The sequence below is a fragment of the Plecotus auritus genome (assembly GCF_963455305.1).
Source record: "Plecotus auritus genome assembly, chromosome: 8".
Classification (NCBI taxonomy): Eukaryota; Metazoa; Chordata; class Mammalia; order Chiroptera; family Vespertilionidae; genus Plecotus; species Plecotus auritus.
Window position 1 is genome coordinate 144,574,788 of NC_137782.1, and position 22,421 is coordinate 144,597,208.

The window sequence follows — 22,421 nt, forward strand, 5'->3', positions numbered from 1 at the left end:
GATATGCAGTTTGTCAGAGCCATTTGTTGAAAAGACTGTATTTCTCCATTGAATAGTCTTGGTACTCTTGAAAATGAATTGGCCAATTGTGTGAAGGTTTCTTGGCTCTCTAGTTTATTTCATTGGTTTATATGTCAGTCCTGATGTCAGCACTGTCCTATTTTGATTATTGTAGCTTTGTAGTAGGTTTTGAAATCTGGAAGTGTGAGTCCTCCAACTTAGTTCTTTTTTTTTTTTTAATATATTTTTATTGATTTCAGAGAGGAAGGGAAAGGGAGAGAGAGATAGAAACATCAATGATGAGAGAAAGTCATTGATCTGCTGCCTCCTACATGCCTTCCCACCCCCCCACTGTTGATTAATCCTGCAACCCGGGAATGTGCCTGACTGGGAATTGAACTGTGATCTCCTGATTGATAGGTTGACACTTAACCACTGAGCCACACTAGCTGGTCCTTTTTACCCCCCTAATTATCTTTGTTATTAGTGGTGTCCTGTTGTCCTGATACCTTAAAATTTTTCAAGGATTGTGAATATAAACAACTAACTTAGTTGTTGTTTTTGCTACATTGGGATTGCTATTTTTTGTTTGTTAATCTTCACCTGAGGATATTTTTTCTATTGATTCTTAGAGAGAATGGAAGGGAGGGGGAGAGACAGAGAGAGAAAAACATCGATGTGAAAGAGACACATCGATTGGTTGCCTCCAGCACGCACCCCAACTGGCACCAGGAATCGAGCCTGCAACCAAGGGACATGCCCTTGACCAGAACTGAATCCATGACCCTTCAGTCTGAGGGCCAACACTCTAACCACTGAGCAAAACCAGCTAGGGCTACATTGGAATTATTGAAGGCTAGTTTTAATTTGTATTTAGCATAGTTATTTGGTAGACTTGTTAATAATTTGCTGATTTATTCTTTGAGAGTGGCTTTAGTACTCCATAGATTAGTTGACCCCCCCACCCCCCTTTATTGTGAGTCCTGTCATACTGCTGGACAGTGTCTCATTTAAGAAGTAATATAAACAATCTGTAACATTGAAGCACTGTCAAAGTGGCTGCACCACAATACTATTCTACTTCATGGTCTAATTGGATAGCGAAGACTGATTCTGGGTATTCATTTCCAAATAGTATTGAAATGGCTGATGGCGAGTGCAGGAAGATCCTTCTCTACAGCAGTCACAGAACAACTTCAGCTTTTACCTTTGTTTTTTAAGGTAAGTTAATGGCTAAAATGAGGAATGCATCCTTTTTTGACCTTCAAAAGGAATTTATATTTATCATCTGATGGCTGATAATTTTCAGACTGTGTATGATTTGGTTGTATCTTCAAAAAATAGAATAGTCACAGGAAAATCATTAGGTGATAGTGGTTTCATATTTGTTGAAATAATCTTTTAAATATTAGATAAGAGGAAACATTGTTTCACTAATAGTCAGTTTCCAAGTAATAGTTTAGGAAAATACTGATAGCTAAAAAGAAAAGCCACAATGAAATGTTTGAATATAGCTCTTTCTGACTTTTTAATACTTAATATATAACAAATCTGAAGATCAAAATGTTCACTATATTGTATTTATTTTACAGTGATAAATGACATTATAATTGGTTTTAACAAATATCTACGGGAAGATATTTGTATGGTGACTTCGAAATTGGTTTTAACAAATATCTACGGGAAGATATTTGTATGGTGACTTCGAAATTTTATTTGATGAGAGGTATGACCTGAGGTGGTTTTAATTACTCCTCTGGTCAGAGGGTGAAGGTGATAAAACTAAGATCAAAAAGAGGGCTCAGAAAGAGCCTGTCTGAAGTTTGGGTAAGGACAGTGAAGACTTGGTGAAGATTCCATTTGTTAGGGGTATGCAAAGAAATTTCATAATACTAAGCTTCGAATCTCTCACCTAAGTTGGTATATTCCTTAGTGTGTTATAGAAAAACAATTTATTTTTAGAAATTAAAACTACTTAAAAAAAAAAAAACAACACAAGAAAATACATTTAGAATATTTGAGAGGATACTTATTTAAGGGTTGGGGAAGACAAAGAAAAGAAGCTAGAGTGAATGTACCTTGTTTTATTAATTTGTCTTTAGGACCCTATAAGCACTTTTAAAATTAAATGGAAGGAAAGTACCTTAAAAAAAGGCAAAATGAACCTTACCTCACTGTATCTGGTTGGTAGGATTAAAACACAGAGCAGTGGATTTTAAGAGCACAGAAATTCATACATGCCTTGTGGATAATATCCTTATTAATAATATTGGAGTGAAGCTATTATATGTAAGGTATAATAAAGAGCAAATGCAGTAATAATTGTAGGAACCAAGATTTTTAGCATGAGAGACGGGATATATAAAAATCCAAGCTGTTTAGTAAAATCCCTGTAATCCTAAATTTGGAAATATCATTTTAATCTCATGATCCATTTCTATTTAGAAAATATGCTTATACCCTAGCAATGTCCACCAAAAAGGCCCAGAACCACTAATCAACCTAATAGCAGTCAATACCCTGGTGTCCAGATTATGCTTTCCAAGTGTCATTTCCCACTAGAAGAACCAGAGTTGCTTGGAGAAATGGCTGATTTCAGGTTTAGACCAAGAAATGTACAGGATAAACCCCGGTCATCTTGTCATACCAGAAACCCAGGATGTTACAGTTGTGTTAAAAGATGCAGTAGCCAGTTTGAGCACCAATAAGAAGGGCAACTATAGTGGATCAAAGCCATTAAATTTGTTGAGATTCAGTGGTTCATAATGATACTTAAAAAAATTATTGTTCACTTTTAGAGGACAAGAGGGAAATCATTCTGAGGGAAAGTAAGTTGGTTGCCTGTGTACTAATTGGCTGTTATTTTCCAATTTTTGTCTTTGGTTTGTTTTATTCTCTAGATTGCCCCAGTGGAAAATGACAATAGCTACGATGAACTGAAAAGAGATGCAAAGTTATGTTTATCACTAATGTCTCAGGGGTTGCTTTACCCTCATCAAGTGCCTTTGGTACTTCAGGTGCTAAAACAAGTAAGAGTTAATACCAAATATATATCTATATCTTTTTGTTGGGATTTTGGCTTATTCTAAGAATTTCACTAAGTCAGCTGCAGTGCACACCGTACCTGATACTTGTTTCCATTTTAATTTTTCTTTTAATATGAGTGAGTTCATGTACTGACCCAAGAACCAGACCTAGATTATGTGCCTGGCTCTGTCACCAGCTTCTATGACCTTGGGCAGATCACTCAAGCCCAGATATTCTGTGTACATAGAGAGTTAATTATTGAAGCACCTTGAATACAAAGTGCTTAATGAGGGAAGGGGATGGTCATTTCCTTTTACCATTTCCCCCTTACGTTATTCACTTACGTTTCCTAGCCTATGATAGAAAGACCTAAGTGATTATATATTTTCTGGTAGCACTTTTTAGTATACCGTGTGCTCAGGTTTATCCAGGGCATGCATGTGCTGTGTAATATAAAAGTGAACATGTCCCCATGGTTTTCAGATTTTTAAGTTTAAACAACACCAAAAAAATATTTTTAACAGCACAATATTTTGGTATTCTTTTTGTAGTAGAATTTAGTAGTTCTCAATCTTTTTTGCTTTCAATACCCTGCTACTATGAAAAGTAAAATAAAATAATATGCAACCCTTGGAGAAGTTAGTCATGAATTATAAATAATTCTCTCTTCTAAAATGGACTTTTATTGTGTATTCCTCCCCTTTACTCTCCACTATTCATATATTCTGAATACCTTTACCGAAATAGCTCATACAGCCTTTCATTTAGAAGGAGCTGTAAGATGAGGTTGCTCTAACCGCATAAAATAGGTAGAATTATAGTAGAAGATTTTATTTGTGTGTCATTTCTATGTCTGTCACCTCATGTTCTTGTCAACACTATTTTCATTGTTTATACTTCTCTTTCACAGACAGCAAGAAGCAGTTCTTGGCATGCTAGATACACAGTGCTGACCTACCTCCAGACCATGGTATTTTACAACCTCTTTATTTTCCTAAACAATGAAGATGCAGTTAAAGGTATCAGGTGGCTGGTCATAAGTCTTCTGGAGGATGAACAGCTAGAGGTAAAATTTAAGTTAAAGCAAATAGAAATTTAAGAAATTCAAAGAAAGCAACATCGCTCCCCTTTATGTAGTATTTACACATTGATAAGATGTGTTCTATTAAAGTATAAATCACTAAAAGTAACTAATTGTAGCGTAGCTCTCCTGGATTAGTTTTGATACCCTATTCATGATTTCCTGTAATACAAATGGAAACAAACATTAGGCAGTTCTTATCCTGGTTTCTGTTTGCAGTTGGGCAGGTAACATTTGTGAACCAAAGTTTTCTTATCTATGAAATTGCTGGTGGTAATACTCTGTGTATCTTACTGATTTTAAAATGACTAATAGGAATGTATATGAAGGTAGTTTCAAGAGAATAAAAAGTTACACATAAATGTATTATCCGGTAAATTTAGGGAAGGATTGTTCCCTTTTATTTTCTTCAGTAGAGGAATCAAAGGCAACTTTTGTGGTGTAATATTAATATTTTGTACAATAAGATAACATTAATTTGTTGAAACAGCCTAACATAAGAAAAGCATGTAGTGATAAATGTGGAGTAAGATATAACTTCCTAAATTGGCTTTAGGTAAAGAAAATGTAATTGACATTTTCACTTTATTTTATGACTTACTGGGTTTTCCATGTAGTGGAGCACTCCCATTAATTATACATTTTATTTGAGAGCACTAAAAATAGATTGTACCTATAGGAAACTGGGAGTGGAAATTTTTCCGTTTCCCTGATGAGCCTGTTCATTTCCCAATCCAGCTTCCTTGTGTTCTTTGAGCAGAATTATCTAGTCCCTAGGGTACTCCCACCGTGGTGATAACAACTCCGACAGGCTTCAGTGAAAGTAGTTAGCTACCTATAAAATTGTACAAACTTTTCCTTGTATTGTTTTTAACTAAAGAATGGAAATTGCAAGGTGGGAACTCTAAAGTCAGTGTTTACTAACTTTACTGTTTTCTGGACCTTGTTTTAGAACATTTTTATATGTTTTATATTTTCCTCCATGTAATAGGCTTAAACGTAACTGTTACCGTAAATATAACGATGACTTTTATTAAAACTATCATTTTTAAAAGTGATGTTTACTATCTAATAATTAAATACAGCTCGTACGATAATGTTGAAAACAATTTTGTAGTACTCTAAATGAGAAATGTTTAAAGAAAGCTTTGTAACATTTAAGGAGACTTAGCAGTAGGGAAATAATTTATAGAGTAATTTAATTTTGTATAAAATAGTTAAGCATTTACCTGAATGTAGTGGCTTTTTTCAATTTTGAGGCTACAGATCCTTTGACAACCTGATAAAATCTCTATTAAGAAGCTGCAAGAGAGCATTTACACAATTTGCATACAAATGCCAGGGAAAGTCCCCACCCCAGTTCCCATACCACCCTCCAGCCTCTGATATTCCAGCAGGTTTGGGATCTTCGCTCTAATGCAAGTGATTATCTCTGCAGGTTCGAGAAATGGCTGCGACCACCTTAAGTGGTCTGTTACAGTGTAACTTCCTTACCATAGACAGTCCTATGCAGATTCATTTTGAACAACTTTGCAAAACAAAACTACCGAAGAAAAGAAAGCGAGACCCTGGTTTCGTAGGAGATACGATTCCTTCTGCAGGTAACAATACTGGTAGAAAACACACAGATTCTTTGGAGAATTAACCAGGCTTACTCAACAAATATTTATTGAATACTTGTATGTGCCCTGGGTCTGTGCTGGGTACTGGCAATAGTTTCTCTGCTCTTGAGCTTTGCACATAGAAGGCAAGACCTGGCATGTAAAAGCTGAGCCAAATCGCTACGGCTCCCCTTTTTCTTAACTTCAACCCCTTATCCACCATGTTGCATGTGTACCATATAGTATACTTACAGACACAAACTATACACACATCTTTATTAAAATACTAGAGGCCCAATGCACAAAATTCGTGCAAGAGTAGGCCTTCCTTCCCCCGGCTGCCAGCACTGGCTTCCCTCTGGCACCCAGAACCCGGGCTTCCCTCCCAGCCCCAGCCCCCGGCTTCGTCCAGAAGGACGTTTGGTCTAATTAGCCTATTACGCTTTTATTATTATAAGTAATGGAAATTGAAAGCACTTTAACTTCTATTGCTAAAGAAAGAATACAGAGTCTGTAGTAAACAGACACATTGCAGTTCTGTTTGTTTGTTTTTAAAGACCAGTTTATTGCCCTGGCTGGAGGGGCTCAGCAGTTAGATGTCAGCCCACACACCCAAGGGTCAGGGGTTTGATTCCCCGTCAAGGGCATGTACTTAGGTTGCAGGTTCCATCCCTGCCCCAGTTGGTGTGCATGCAGGAGGCAACCAATTGATGTGTCTCTCTCACATCAATGTTTCTCTCTGTCTTCCCCACCTCCCTCCCTCTTACTTTGTAAGAAATCAATGGAAAAAAATAATCTTCCGGTGAGGATTAATAACAACAAAAAGAATAGTTGATTGATTATTAGAGAGAGGGAGAGAAATATTGATGTGAGAGCATAACATCGATCAGCTGCCTCCTGCATACCCCCTACCAGAGATTGAGCCCACAATCTGGGTTTATGCCCTGACTGGAATCCAGCTGGCAACCTCTCAGGGCATGGGACAATGCCCAACCCACTGAGCCACACCAGCCAGGGCTTGCAGTTCTCTGTTGAGTGTGTTTACCTATGAATCAATGCATTCTGAAAAGTGTGGTTTAACTTTGATTGCAGTTTGTTTTAGCATCAGGGATTACACTTTTGTATATGATATAAATTGATTTTTTAAAAGCCATTATTTTGTTTGTTTTAGCAAATATAAAACACATTTGGATGTTTTTAGTTTGTCCTCAAACTCATGTTTTTCGTGTTATGAATAAAGATTCATTTTAAACACAAATTTACACATTGAAAATAACTAGCATAATCTAAAACTAATTTTATTTCACTGTAAAGAGTGCAGTAGATTCCTATCAATATTTGCACATTACTTCTGTTGTCTTTGCAGAGTTGGTCAGACGCCATGCTGGGGTGCTAGGACTTGGTGCGTGTGTTCTTTCCAGTCCTTATGACGTCCCCACCTGGATGCCCCAGCTCCTTATGAATCTGAGTGCACATCTGAATGACCCTCAGCCTATTGAGGTAAAAGCTTCCCGGTTGGTTTCTTTGCACACACATTATCAAGAGATGCTTTGCAAAACACCATTTATACTGATAATTCCCTACACACTCTGGACCTTCTGCTTTCATACAGCCACTACTACCACTGCAGGACCAAGCCTGCTTATCAGTAATCATTAAAATCTTGCAGAGACCTTGCTTTCGTGTAAATTTTTTATCCTTTGGTAGCAAGGAAATTACTGTAACTTCTGTCCTTCCCAGTCCAATGAAAGTAGTGTCAGTGTTGTCAGTATAAATATTATACTTCTATTTTACTAGCATGTTCTATTTAGGAACTGTCCAATTAGGAGCTAATATTAAACAAGAAAGCCTGGTGGTATCATTTACTGAGCACCTATGGTCCTAAATTAAACAACTCAGAAGATGAATGACTTTGTCCTTTCAACTTAGTAAATAGATGTTACGTGTATATTGAAACTGGTTTACTGATGTGGTGCAAGTTGCAATAGCTTGTCCAAGTAATTCTAAAGCGAGCTTGGTGGCTTTGGGCTCGTTGGTTCTGTAGCATTCGGTGAGCAGTGAGATCTGAAGTCTAGAGAGTTTGTTACTAAGCTGAAGGTATCCTAAATATAACGCTAGTGGTTCAGAGAGGTCAGAATAATATGTATGTGGGTTGTTCACTCGACAGATGACTGTAAAGAAGACCTTATCCAATTTCCGAAGGACGCACCATGACAACTGGCAGGAACACAAACAGCAGTTCACCGACGACCAGCTGCTTGTTCTCACCGATCTCTTGGTATCACCATGCTACTATGCATAGGAGGGTAAGTCAGCAGGGCTCTGGGTTTAAAGAAGTCTGACATCCGCAGGCAAGTGTCATTGGTTCACTGACTCAGAACTAGGTGCTCCTAAGTTTGTTCTTTTTTTGCTGATATTCTTAGATGTCATTGTTTAGATAAAGTGTTTTTAAAATATCATTTACATAAGTTCCCAGAGAATTTTTCCTTGATTTTTTGCTTCAGTTATTAAGCAGACAAGTTATGTGACTGCTTTTAGATCTTCATAAGTGAGTAGGCTTAGTAGTCTAGAAATGGTAGACAAAAATAATTATTTTTTAAAATATATTTTTTTATTGATTTCAGAGAGGAAGGGAAAGGGAGAGGGAGATAGAGATAGAAACATCAATGATGAGAGAGAGTCATTGATTGGCTGCCTCCTGCACGCCCCACTCTGGGGATCAAGCCCGCAACCCAGGCACGTGCCCCAACTGGGAATCGAACTGTGACCTCCTGGTTCATAGGTCAACGCTCAACCACTGAGCCATGCCAGCTGGGCCAAAAAAAAAAATTATTCTTTGTAGCCTCTTAGTGGGGCCTGGGCATTTTGGGTTGCCCTGAGGGCTCTAGGTTCTATATTGTAGTGAGAACATTTCATCAGGATTCTTAAATATTTATTATCTATTCTTATTAAAGAGGGAGGACCCAGAAGCCTTTCTACTGGGATAGGAAGAATAAAGAAAAATTCACTTACTGGGCTTGACTGAAATTTTTTTCTTCCCTGATACAGGTGAGTAGTCCTCACTTCAAGCTCTTTTCATCAAAAATTCCAGATCCTCAGGTACCATCTGTGGTGGCTCGCTGCTGGTTTTAACTCTCTGCCTTTGTCGAGCTCTCATCATTCTGGTGGTTTCTGTTTAGTCTCATTTAGTCTGCGTTCCACAGGTTCTCAGCTGCCATTTGATTTCCTAACTTGTCCGGAACTGTTTCCAGAATATTGATCACTTTTTCTTTGAGGCATCTGACAAAATCACAATGTCTCAGACTAGAAATAATTACCCAGTATGATCATGGCATCCAAGACCAGACTGAGTCTAGGAACTCATTAAGAAACAGTTTACTTGGAATGTAGAATGCCCATCTGTAAAACAGGTCCTCTCATTTCATTCATCTCAAATTACTTTGAATTCTTTCCAAATGGCTGTTGGGTTTAGATGGTAGTAGGGCTGTGGGCCATAAATCTGAAGCTTGGAGAGCCAGGAAGATGGAAGGAAGAGAGGACAGGTCTGGAACCTAGCCAAGGACCTGATGGATTGCTTGACAAGACACAAAAGTGAAGCTGGTGTCCACCACGCGCCTCCCACAGACTGGAGTTTTTTGTGCTGAGGAGAAGAGAACTGTGGGAAAACTGGGGTTTTGTGAATACATTTTTGATGGATTGTTGTGTGTGTATACAATGTATGATTTTGAAAATAAACATCAACAACAATAAATACCCTGACTGGTTGATTTACCTGTATTCTTTACAAATATTGTTTGACCCACTTTTAAAACTGTTATACTTCACCTAATAGAAGATTGCTGTGTTTGCAAAAATTCTGTAATTTCTGATTTTTTTTTTTTTTTTTTTTTTTTTTTTGCCTGCAGAATCGTTGAGAGACTAAGAAGTCTTGATATTTAATTGACTTGTTTAATAAATGTTAAATAGATGTAAAGGACTGTATAAATTGTAGAGATAGCTTTGGCAAGACTTTGTACAGATGCAACCTTTTACACAACACCATTGTGTAATTAATTTGTAAAATTCACATGTAGCTCTTTATTATAGTGATTTTGGCTTTTGTACCAAATTGAATGCCATTTTTTGCATTTTTAAATTATTTTCACGTTACAAAAGCTGAGGTGTGGGGTTTTGTTTGAGTTCATTTAATGTTAGAATGTCTGAATTTTTATGTAACTTTTTTGTGTGCATCTCAATGCAAACGCCATGTTTGCCTTTGACAAGTTTATAGAATGCAAGGTATCTTCTAGACAAAAAAAAAAAAAAAAGTAATTCACAAGTTTGTGAATGTCATCTTGCAACACACTCTGTACAGTCTTCCTTAAAGGAACACTACAGTATATTTTTTAGAATCTACTTGTTGAATGACTCAATGCAGACCTAAGCACAGCAGAGGTCCTGGTACAGATCAGCACACACAGGCATAGTCCCTGTATAGAGTAGTGCCAAACTGACAATTTCATTGTGTAACTAGTTTAAAACCCAATAAATGGATTGTTTTTAACACCTGGCTTTTGTCTTCATTAAGTGGACAGAACAGTTCTGTAGGCAGTGACTCTATAAGATTCCTTTGGATCCATAGATCTCAATCCATAAATTCATGCCCCCTGACCAAAATGAGTTATCTAGGTTGGATCTGTCCACTAGAGTAGCTAATAGCTACATGTGGCTATTTACTTTTAAATTAAATTAAAAATTCATTTCCTTGGTCTCACTAGACCCATTTCAAGTACTTATTAGCCACTTGTGGCTAGTGGTTACCCTATTGAATAGCACAGATCAATGTTTTCATCAGAAAGTCCTATTGGGCAGCCTGATCTAGATGATTGATATGTCTAAGAACCCCAGAGATTTTGTTAAAATAAGAATTTTAATTCAGGCTCCTAGCTCATGATATTGATGCTTTGTCCTGAGACCACACCTTGAGTAGTGAGGCTTTATATTAACCACTTCAGCTTTTTCTAAGCTATATGAAACTGTCTTAGCAATGTTACTGAAGTGGAACTTTAAAAAAAATAGGATACTGAATCCACAGTGTTCCTCGATCAGAGTTTCTTTGGTTGGGACTCACCACCAAGATCTTTTTAAAGCTTCATAATGCTTCATTCGTGCAGCCAGGATTGAGAACCACTGGTGAAGTGTTAAGGTAGGTTTCCAGAAAGGAGGGGGAGAGGGGTGAGAGGTGAGGAGAAAGCTAGCATCTTTGAGGTAAGCAGTAATAATCTTTAATTTCTGAATTGGATCTTTTAAATACAGACTTTGAAAAGTGTGTTTCAAAATTTAGGAGGAAAATTTACCCACCTGTTCTCTTAATGTGAATAAGTTTTGGTGCCCCCCCCCCAAAAAAAATTACAAATAGTTTGTGAAAGCTGTTTTCAAATATTTGAGAAGGCATTGCCAAGCCCTAAGGTTGCAGGCCATTTAAACAATTAGTAGTATGTCTAGAAGGAAGCAGTGAGAAATTTTGTTTGACTGAAAAAATTAACTTTTTCTACATGGTCTTCATAGTTAGTTTATGGACAATGGCAATTTATTTCTCTTGCTAATATAATTGTGAATATTCCCCTGTTGTTGAACATCAAGGTTGTTTTATGTTTTCCCTACTACAAATTACACTGCAATGAACATTTTGTTATCGTCATGCTTCAGACTTTTTCCTCAAGTATTTCCTTAGGATAAATTCCAAGAAGTGAGATTTTTAGGTCAAGAATCTAAAACATTAAGTGGCTCTGATGTTTTCCTTAATTTGCATTGACAGTGACAGTATATTAGAATGCTGGTTTCCCTGAAAATCGATAGCCATTCATATTTTAACATGTCAGCCCTGCTTGTTTTTGTTTTTGCAGATTTTCCTCTTTTTTACTATTTTTTTTTACTAGTAAGGCTGTGTTCTTAACACTTGGCTGGCACATTTGATAGACAAAATTATAGTAGCTTTGCTGATGGTACGTAGTAATTCTGGAACTTTGGTGGTTTCTGATTTCCTCTTCTAGATCTCTGGAATCCTTTACAAGCTGTAAATTTATTTTTTCCCCCAGTAACAGATAATTTCTCCCATGGGTGTAACTGCTACTTGCCAGCCCAAACCTGTCATCTCCTGGCATGGCCAAATGTCTGGAGCTGAGCGGGCAGTTCATATGGAGAGGGATATAACTTTGGAGTTTCCACTCAATACTAATGTCTTCTTTTCCTTTTGATTATTTCTAGGGCCCAGGGTCACCGCTGCTGACAACCTAGATTTGAACTGCTGCATTGCATGTGTTTGGGAGTGGAATATTACATGGGTATTGATGGGAAATTTGCCCTTAGGAATAAATTCATTTCTAAACCAAATTCTGCAAGCATAGTCAACTCCTGGACTGAATGTCTACTTCACAAATTATCCAGCCTTTTTATTTACAATGAAAGCACAGGGGAACTGGGAAAGATAAGTTATATGCTTGAGTCAAATTCTTTGGTACTTGGTACCAAACAGTTTAGCCACAATAGGATTTCAACGGCAATATTCACTTGAACTGAGTTTTCTGGCATCAGCGTGAAGGAAAGGGCATTCAAAGAGCATTCTCATTTCTAAATACTACCCCCTCCCCCCACCTCCACCCCGCCAGGTTAGAAAAGTAGTAAGTTCCCAGTCACCCAGAATAGGATGTTAGTTGAAGGCCCAAACTAAAATTAAACCCGTGAGTTCATTGTTTTGGGCGTATGGACCTATAGAGGAATGAGGATGGTAGTTTGGGGTTTGTGTTCTTGCTCACTAAACTGCCTAGCTGCATGCCTACGGCCATTGCTTTCTATGATTTTTAACGTTCATGTCCGTGGTTTCTTGGCTTGGTTATTTGCATGGGTACTGCTGTTTTTTTGTTTGTTTTACTTTGCATTTGTTTCCTAGTAATTGGTAAGGTCCTTTAGTAAATTCACCAATACTTTTTGAAAGAGCTGAAAGAAGAAAAGATGTAATTCTTTTTATAAACTTGATTTGATTTAAACGTTACGACTTGATTTACAAGTTCTGAGTCTCAAAGTACGAAACGGAACGATGCCAATTTAGGAGAAAAGGTATTTAGCTGCAGTCCAGAGAGCCTGGCGGGCCCCAAGGCCGGGAATGCAGGCGGAGGGCTGGCAAGAAGCCCACCGGCCCATGCCACGGTGCGTCCCTCTGAGACCAAGGTCCCTTGGGTCGCGGTGTGCTGTTGCGCCCCCACTCTTCAGGTTTCTACCCAATCCGCCTGCCCCTCTTCCTGTCGGCCGGCCGTTGCCTACATAAGGGAGCCCGGAGGACGGGGAGCAGCCGGCCCCAGCGCACGAGGCCAGCGAGGTGGTGAGGGTGCGAGGGCAGGCGGGGTGCCAGGCCTGGGTGTCCGGTGGAGGGGGCGGCGCCCTCCGCAGCTCGGTGACTGCGCCTCTGCGCCCCCAGCTCCTGCAGCTCCGGGATGCGCGGAGGCGGCGGCAGCGGCGATGGCGATGGTGCCTCCAGCCCTGCATCCTCCCGGGCAGTGGGTGGAGCTGGGGTCTGGGATGCGAGATGGAGGAGAAGGGGCGGCGCTGCGGCCACCCTGCAGGTGAGAAGCTGCGGGCCCTGGAGGAGGCGACTCCACGGGAACAGGGAGGGTCAGGCACGGGGAGCCGGTGGGTTAGCAAAGAGCGCGCTGTGCTGGTCCCAGCCCGGCCCCTGCGCACCTGCTGTCCTGGCGCAGCCTGCGGAGCAGCCATCTGGCCCCTACCCGGGCCGTTCCCACGCTCCGTGGGGCCGTGGAACCCCTCCCCCAGCGCCCGTGGCCTGGCCTGGCCTCCTCACCCCACCAGCCCTCTCCCGACTGGTTCACTAGCTTCCCTGGCCAGGCCTAGGCCCTTACCATAACCTTCTCCACCTCGGGACCTCCTACCCATTGCCAGCTCCGGGCAGGGGTCGGTCCTCACCCCCCTTCCATACCCAGATTGGGGTGTTCCACAGCCTCCCCGTGCCCCTCAGCCACTGACCCCGCCCCACCCCATCCGCTGCTCCCGGCCTCGATGTAATTCAACTGGGGACAAAGAGCTTGAAGGGCTCTGAAATCAGATAAATCTGACTTGAATCTTAGTGACCGTGGGCAAGTCATCTTCCCTGAGGTATTCCGGATCCATACAAATACACTTACACAGAGCTCTGCTCTCCGAGGGTTAGACTCTGAAAATGCCCGCCCTCGAGGAATGCAAGGCCTTATGAAAAAAAAAAAAAAAAAGTGAGTGGGAAGAATCCAGATCATGAGTGGACTTGGGAAAGCGCATATAAAATGTTTTAATATACAGTAAAATATTAAGACAGCACATCAAATTATCAAAGACTCTTCACACATCTTAAGGAGAAATAATTGCCACTGTACAATAAATTTTTTCTTACCATATTTTACTTACTACTTTAGGATCCTTCCTCCTAGTTGTAACAAGATGCATGTGATATGAATTCATTCCATGTTTATTGTAGCTAATATGCCTGCTTAAGGCAGGTGTTCCAACTTAACATTTTTCTGGTTTTATGACTTTAATCACATTGTCCTCCAAGACCTATTTATCATCCCAGAGATACAGAGTAGCTTGTATGCTTGCATTGAAAACCTTTATTTAATATTTAGGCATAGCAAATAGCTATTTCTTTACCTCCCTCCCTCCCTCAAATCACTGACTTTTATAATTCTGCCTTCATAACTTCGTCCCAAATTGTGATCTCAGCCTCCTCTTATAGTCCCAGAGTTAACACTAATAGTAGTTACTTTCCTTCCATTTCCTTTATTTCTCCTCAAGTTTCTCTGCCAACCCCTTTACTTCTATTCTGTCTTCTGGTTTTCCTCCCCAGCCTCTGATTCCTAACTTTTTTCCAAATTATCCCAATAGGAGTGATTTATAATTACATTAGGGGCCCTGTGCACGAATTCATCATGCACCTTGAAAGGAACTGTGGGCCACGAGGCTGTGGTGGGCACAGGGGTGGGTCTCCGCCCATCCTCCATACCCCCTCTTGGCCCCTCCTGCCGTGGCCCCGATGCCCTGTCTGCCGGCAGCCCACTGCCGCCGCTTGCACCCGCTGACGGCATGGAGCGATTGGGGCTGGTGCCAGCAGTGGGTGTGAGCAGGGCCGGCGCCATCAGTGGGTGCGAGCTGCAGCTGCTGCCCCGATTGCCCCTCAAGAGCAGGGGGAGGTGAAGACCTCAGGGGCGATCTGGGCTGGCAGCCACCGCTTACATCCACTGCCGGTGCCTGGCACCAGTCCCAATCACTCAGCACCGTCAGTGGGTGCAAGTGGCGGCTCCAGCGTCAGGTACGGGTGCAAGCGGGGCCGGCACAGGCAGCAGATGCGAGTGGCGGGCCGGACCGGGGCACGTGGGAGCAAAGAATTTTCAGTAACCACCGGAGGCTCGCCCCAATGACAGTGACCGGTGCCCCACCATGGTCTGGCGCCCCCCGCTCACCTGCTCCACCATCCCGCTGCAGCCAATGCCTGCCATGTTCAGCACTCTGCTGCCTGCTGCCCATGCCTGCCATGTTCTATGCACGCCCTGGTGGTCAGCGCATGTCATAGTGACCGGTTGTTCAGTTGTTCCGCTGTTCAGTCTATTTGCATATTAGCCTTTTATTATATAGGACTAGAGGCCCAGTGCACGAAATTCGTGCATGGGGCGGGGGTGTCCTTCAGCCCAGCCTGCACCGTCTCCAATCTGGGACCTCTCGAGGGATGTCCGACCTCCCTCTCACAATCCAGGACTGCTGGCTCCCAACTGCTCGCCTGCCTGCCTTCCTGATTGCCCCTAACCGCTTCTGCCTGCCAGCCTGATCACCCCCTAACCACTCCCCTGCCAGCCTGATTGATGCCTAACTGCTCCCCTGCCAGTCTGATTGCCCCTAACTGCCCTCCCCTGCAGGCCTGGTCACCCCTAATTGCCCTCCCCTGCAGGCCTGGTCACCCCTAACTGCCCTCCCCTGCAGGCCTGGGTCCCCCCCAACTACCCTTCCCTGCAGGCCCAGTCACCCCCAACTTCCCTCCTCTGCTGGCCTGGTCACCCCTAACTGCCCTCCCCTGCAGGCTTGATCGCCCCCAACTGCCCTCCCTTGCAGGCCTGGTCCCTCCCAACTGCCTTCCCCTGCTGGCCTGATCGCCCACAACTGCCCTCCCTTGCAGGCCAGGTCCTTCCCAACTGTCCTCCCCTGCTGGCCATCTTGTGTCCACATGGGGGCAGGATCTTTGACCACATAGGGGCAGCCATCTTGTGTGTTAGAGTGATGGTCAATCTACATATTACTCTTTTATTAGATAGGATAGAGGCCTGGTGCATGGGTGGAGGCCAGTTGGTTTGGCCCGAAGGGTGTCCCGGATCAGGGTGGGGGTTCCCTTGGGGCATGGGGCGGCCTGGGCGAGGGGCCTGTGGTGGCTTGCAGGCTGGCCACGCCCCCTGGCGACCCAAGCAGAGGCCCTGGGATCTGGGATTTATTTATCTTCTATAATTGAAACTTTGTAGCCTTGAGCAGAGCCAAGCCTCCTGCTCGCTCCGTGGCCGCAATCATTTTGGTTGGGTTAATATGCATACTCGCTCCTGATTGGCTTGTGGGTGTGGCTGGTGGGTGTAGCGGAGTGATGGTTAATTTGCATATTACTCTTTTTTTTTTCCAATAGGATTATACCATAACTATCAACCTTAACAAAAAGGTACACAGAAGTGTATGTGTGTGTGTGTGTGTGTGTTTTCAAATGTTGGTTTCCAAGAACTTTGAGTTGGGAAGAGATTGCAATACCTACTTGATAGGATTATATTGAGAATGACATAAAGTTTGATGACTTATGTAAAGCTTCTAGTGTAAGTGCCTGGCATATACTAACCACCCAATAAATTATAGCTGCTGTAACAATCTTCTGATCTGGGGATCTTTCCCTTGATCTCGTTCTGTTCTGTTTAGCATGGTGGGAGAGAGTGTGGGCTTTAGAGAGTAACTGCAAACATTCAAATTTATGCTCTACCACTTTAAGTTAGGTACTCTCTGACTCAGTTTCCTCATCTGTAAAATGGAGATAAGTTATATTAACCACCCCAGAGTTACTGTGAGGATTCAATAAGTTAAGAGTGTGGAGCACTGAGAACAGTGGGTGGCACATCACAAGCACTTAGTGCAGTTAACATAATAGTAATGATACTGATAGTTATATTCCCAATCTATAATTCAGCATTATTTTTAATCTATTAAAAATGTATAATTTGTTGAAAAAATTATAACTATACAGAAAGTGAAATTTGCCCCTCATCTGCTCCAAATCTTTTTTCCTCCTGTCTCTCACCCTTGACTAATGTTGGTGCCTCATCATCTCATTTTCCACTTGACAACTCTTTCCAACTGTCTCCTAGTCTGGGGTCTTCATAAATTCCATCACCCCACTTCTTCAGTATTCCCCATTTATTCAATATTTTTGTTAGCATCCTAACTCTAGGTTCTTTATTCTTCTAATTTCCCTGAACCAAACTCCTGCTTCCCTCTGCACCCCTGTTTATTTCCCTAATTCCAAAGAGGAAACCCTTCAGGTGGGGGTGGAGAGAGGAGTTTGCTATAAACATTAGTATCACCTCTCTGCTCTTCCTGCCTCCTCAAATTGGGGTTTCTCTTCTACTTCTCTTTTCATCAGTTAACCCCAATCCTCCAATTAACAATAAAAAATAGTAAAAGTGTATCTTTTTCACTACGTAGGCATTAAAAAGTGTTCAGAAACAATACAATCTTAAGTGAAAACAAATAGCTACCCATTATTATTTTTTAAATTCTAATATTAGGAAACAAAAGGTCAGGATTTATATCCTCTCTGAACTTTTATAAGGAAAGTACAGAAAAGTTGGTCTCACTTCCCAGTGGAGAAATTCATAATATTGTCATGATCTGCACCCATGGACCACTGAGAATGTAGAAGAGGTGTTCTTCCTTCACGGAGGACACTAGTTGGCTATATGGATCTCCCCAGGACTGAACTTGTCTGATGCTCACTGACACAGCCGTATCTGTGATTGAATGCTGAGAGGCTTCTGATACTGTGGGTGGTCCATAGCTGCTTCCTGGAGCCCCAAGTGGCCCCTCCCTGACCTAGCCCCTTTTCTGCACCCCATGATCCAGCACCTAAGGGGTTAAGTTCTGACACAGCTGGAGGTCTCAGGGGCTCAGCTTGAGTTTTGCCCCTGGACCTCCCCAGTGCCATTATTTGTTCCTAAAAATGCTGGATTAAAGCAAATACCTTTTGGTTGTCAAGAGCATTGCATCCGTCTCCAAGGAACAACTTAAGCTGTTCCACTTAGAAGCATATTGGGAAGCAGGGTGGGCACCAAGCCACTCAGGGCTTTGGGACTTGGGATAACAGAAGATTTGTGTGAGTGTACTTTAAATCTCATTGTGAAATGGGGGAAAGCTTAAGAAAAACAAAGGAGCAAGAAGAAAAACACGTTCTTCTATTAAAGTAGAGGCTGTGTCTTACCTTTTTACCCACAGCGCCTAGCATAAAGCTGCATATAGTATGCATATGATGAATGTAAATTAAGTGAATGAATGCATGAGTGGGTTGGGGGCATGCCCCCTGCTCTGTCCTGAAGATATGATTGTTGGAATAATGCTAACTCATATTTGCATAGCAGTTTAAAGTTTACAAAGTGGTGCCTTTGCACCTTGTAAATCTCAAATATAATTCTGATACCCTTCATTAATTTAATTTCCCCCCTCACATGTAGTCCTACACAGAGTTTTTTCCAAAGGACGGTATGGAGTTGGCCAAGAAATCACAAGAAGGGAGAAGAAATTGTAAATAATGGCAAATAAAGGATGCTTCTTAGGAAAAGAAATAGGATTTGTTAGCAGCCGGTGGGAGTGATATAAAGGGCTCCAGTCTACTTCAGCAATATCCTCTGCTTCTATTTTAAGCATGTGCTGGTTTTGCCCCAATCCTGCAAAGACTTACACCCTTCTTGTAGTCTGTCTGTCCCCTACTCCTTGCCTTCACCATTCACCCAGCGAGCTCCTCCTTGCCAGGACTCCCTTCAGCCTCTCAGCCTCCACCCTGGGCTGGATTAGGTTTCCCTTTCTTACTTCCACAGCACCTGCTACCATCTGATTTACAGCGTTGGGCTGTAATTACATAGTTAGGTTGATCTCCAGCTAGACTGTGATCCCTTTGGCCAAGAGGTTATATTCTTGTGTCTCCAATGTCTGGCACTGGAGTGTTTCTAAAAATAGCATCTGGACACCCTTCAATCAGAATCTCGATGGACGAGGCCTAGGAATCTCCTTTAAAAAAAAAAAAAAAATATATATATATATATATATATATATATATATATATATATATATATATATATATTGGTTTCAGAGAGGAAGGGAGAGGGAGAGAGAGATAGAAACATCAATGATGAGAGAGAAACACTGATTGACTGCCTCCTCCTGGGGATCAAGGCCACAGTCCAGGCATGTGCCTTTGACTGGAATCAAACCCAGGACCATTCAGTCCGCAGGGCAACGCTCTATCCACTGAGCCAAACTGGCCAGGGCTCCAATTTTCTTTTTTTAACCTGCTCTCGAGGTGATGCTTAAGGCCGGTTTGGAAACCACTGTCATAAAAGCTCAGGTTAGCTGGATGAGTGTAATAAAAGCTCAGGTTAGCTGGATGAGTGTAATAAAAGCTCAGGTTAGCTGGATGAGTGTAATAAAAGCTCAGGTTAGCTGGATGAGTGTAATAAAAGCTCAGGTTAGCTGGATGAGTGTAATAAAAGCTCAGGTTAGCTGGATGAGTGTAATAAAAGCTCAGGTTAGCTGGATGAGTGCAATAAAAGCTCAGGTGAGCTGGATGAGTGTACTTGGAGGTGTTTGTGTCTTGTTGGTGCGGGGCTTCCTGTGCACTGGGTCACAGCCGACACATGCTGTGCTTTTGAAAAGATCATGAGAGCGCTCTACTGGCTACATTAACCCCTTTCTGTTCCAGGGGATGCGTTTTCGTGTGCAGGCCTTTCTTCCTTGGGTCTCTTTTGTCACGTACCGCTCATCTGTGAGCTGAGGCCCTGACTCCCCTTCCCACAGAAGGAAGAGACCTTTCTCTCTGAAGATGAACTCCACGGACCACTTCCCGGACGCTCCCAACACCACCTGGCCCCCGCCTGGCGCCCCGGGGGGAAACGGCACTGCCCTGCAGGAGGGTCTCCACGTTCTGGTCCACACGGCCACGTCGGTGACCTGTACTTTCCTGCTCGTGATCATCTTCTGCCTGGGCTCCTATGGCAACTTCATCGTCTTCTTGTCCTTCTTTGATCCAGCCTTCAGGAAGTTCAGAACCAACTTCGATTTCATGATCCTGAACCTGTCCTTCTGTGACCTCTTCATCTGCGGAGTGACGGCCCCCATGTTCGCCTTCGTGCTGTTCTTCAGCAGCGTCCCTGATGCTTTCTGCTTCACCTTCCACCTCACCAGTTCCGGCTTCATCATCATGTCCCTCAAGACAGTGGCCGTGATCGCCCTGCACCGGCTCCGCATGGTGCTGGGGAAGCAGCCGAATCGCACGGCCTCCTTTCCCTGCACCCTGCTCCTCACTCTGCTTCTCTGGGCCACCAGTTTCACCCTCGCCACCATGGCCACCCTGAAAACCCGCAAGTCCCACCTCTGCCTCCCCATGTCCAGTCTGATGGCTGGAGAAGGGAAAGCCGTCCTCTCTCTCTATGTGGTCGACTTCACCTTCTGTGTTGCTGTGGTCTCTGTTTCGTACATCATGATTGCTCAGACCCTGCGGAAAAATGCTCAAGTCAGAAAATGCCCCCCTGTGATCACAGTGGATGCTTCCAGACCGCAGCCTTTCATGGGGGCGCCTGCGAAGGGAGGTGGAGACCCCATCCAGTGCACCATGCCCGCTCTATACAGGAACCAGAATTACAACAAACTGCAGCACGTTCAGACCCATGGATACACTCAGAGTCCCAACCAGCTGCCAACCCCTGCAGCCAGCCGGCTCCAGCTGGTATCAGCTGTCAATCTCTCCACAGCGAAGGATTCCAAAGCGGTGGTCACCTGTGTGGTCATCGTGCTGTCGGTCCTGGTATGCTGTCTTCCACTGGGGATTTCCTTGGTGCAGGTGGTTCTGTCCAGAAGTGGGAGCTTCATCCTTTACCAGTTTGAGCTGTTTGGATTCACCCTTATATTTCTCAAGTCAGGATTAAACCCTTTTATATATTCCCGGAACAGTACAGGGCTGAGGAGGAAAGTGCTCTGGTGCCTCCAATACATTGGCCTGGGATTTTTCTGCTGCAAACAGAAGACTCGCCTTCGAGCCATGGGCAAAGGGAACCTCGAGGTCAACAGAAACAAATCCTCCCATCATGAAACAAACTCTGCCTACATGTTGTCTCCAAAGCCCCAGAAGAAATTCGTGGACCAGGCTTGTGGCCCAAGTCATTCGAAGGAAAGTGTGGTCAGTCCCAAGATCTCCGCTGGACATCAACACTATGGTCAGAGCAGCTCAACACCCATCAACACTCGGATGGAACCGTACTACAGCATTTATAACAGCAGCCCATCCCAGGACGAGAACACCCCATGTAACTTACAGCCAGTAAACGCATTTGGGTTTGCCAGTTCATATGTTGCCATGCATTACCACACCACTAACGACTTACTGCAAGAATGTGACAGTGCTTCAGCCAGGCAGATTCCCGTCCCCTCTGTTTAGAGCGATGGAGGCTGGAGCATCTTGTGTAAACTGGCACTAAGGGATTTTTTATTTTCACTTTTGTGAGACTAGTTGTAGATCAAAGCTTCAAGTTCGCAGTTACGATTTTCTTTTGTCGGATTTATTAGCATCTATTGGTTTGCCTTGTGGTCTCTTGACATTTTAAGGTTTAATGTAAAAGTTTATTATTTAGAATTTTACCCTGACCTGTGTTCCAATCTTTTGTACTAAACTTTTAAATAGATCATGCTACTATGTTAAAGTAGAGAATGATCATTTGACTCAATGTTATGGGTCTTTGAAGTATATATGAGCTAGATATTTTAAAGAATGTGAAGGTGTATAATTTTTACTGAGGTGTTATTTTTATTAATTATAAATTTTGATTTTTGAAGTGTTGAAATGGGGAAGAATACACTTTTTTTGGTAGCAGACTTATTTGAATAAATAATACATTGTTAAAGCAGAAAATCAGAAATACATTATCTATATAATTATCCTTACAAAAAATACACAGTTATTAGGTACTTTCCTAAGACAGTCAACCTAGAATATACTATTATTATTATTACCATTTATTATTATAGATATTGTTATATTGTGTCAATCGAATAGCTTTATAGAGCCGTGGTGGTGGTTTTTTGTTTGTTTTTAAGAAAGATGTTATTGCCCTAGCTGGTTTGGCTCAGTGGATAGAGCGGCGGCCTATGGACTAAAGAGTTCTGGGTTCAATTCCAGTCAAGGGCACATGCCCGGGTTGTGGGCTCGATCCCCAGGGCGGCATGCAGGAGGCAGTCAATCAATGATTCTCTCTCATCAATGGTGTTTCTATCTCTCTCTCCCTCTCCCTTCCTCTTTGAAATCAATTAAATATATATGTTATCCCTTGGTAAAAGTGAATTATTCTGTTCTATTTACTAGAATCCTAATGAAGAGGACTGCACCTGTGGTAGCGGTATGCTGCTCCTGGGAG

At 42.4% G+C, this 22,421-nt stretch overlaps 2 protein-coding genes across 4 annotated transcripts in view; both read left to right on the top strand.

Annotated features, from left to right (window-relative positions):
- The window catches only part of PSME4 (proteasome activator subunit 4), a gene marked incomplete at its 5' end in the record, with an annotated part of 88,906 nt that extends 78,655 nt beyond the window's left edge, over window positions 1-10,251 (top strand). The window contains 7 exons of one of the 2 annotated variants that reach the window (XM_080684664.1): window positions 1,136-1,221; window positions 2,901-3,029; window positions 3,938-4,093; window positions 5,547-5,709; window positions 7,076-7,209; window positions 7,877-8,015; window positions 8,758-10,251. In XM_080684664.1, the coding sequence (XP_080540790.1) occupies window positions 1,136-1,221; window positions 2,901-3,029; window positions 3,938-4,093; window positions 5,547-5,709; window positions 7,076-7,209; window positions 7,877-8,011 (803 nt within the window). In that variant the 3' untranslated portion in view covers window positions 8,012-8,015; window positions 8,758-10,251. Of the gene's footprint in view, window positions 1-1,135; window positions 1,222-2,900; window positions 3,030-3,937; window positions 4,094-5,546; window positions 5,710-7,075; window positions 7,210-7,876; window positions 8,016-8,663 lie in introns of both variants that reach the window. The other variant, XM_080684665.1, reaches the window with a different exon arrangement.
- A 2,850-nt stretch (window positions 10,252-13,101) lies between these two features.
- GPR75 (G protein-coupled receptor 75) lies at window positions 13,102-21,946 on the top strand. Of its 2 annotated transcripts, none has more exons than XM_080683298.1 (2): window positions 13,102-13,307; window positions 19,813-21,946. In XM_080683298.1, the coding sequence occupies exons 1-2, from the start codon at window positions 13,204-13,206 to the stop codon at window positions 21,446-21,448; spliced, it is 1,740 nt and encodes a 579-aa protein (XP_080539424.1). In that variant the 5' UTR covers window positions 13,102-13,203; the 3' UTR covers window positions 21,449-21,946. The 2 variants fall into 2 exon arrangements, with proteins under 2 accessions (XP_080539424.1, XP_080539423.1); XM_080683297.1 differs by having other exon boundaries at window positions 13,177-13,307; window positions 19,718-21,946.
- Window positions 21,947-22,421: the final 475 nt, after the last annotated feature.

Excerpts from the sequence above, each read along its gene's own strand:
- GPR75 (XM_080683298.1), top strand. The coding sequence starts at position 13,204 with ATGGCGATGGTGCCTCCAGCCCTGCATCCTCCCGGGCAGTGGGTGGAG. Across the intron at positions 13,308-19,812 it reads GCGCTGCGGCCACCCTGCAG|AAGGAAGAGACCTTTCTCTC; the intron begins GTGAGAAGCTGC and ends CCCTTCCCACAG.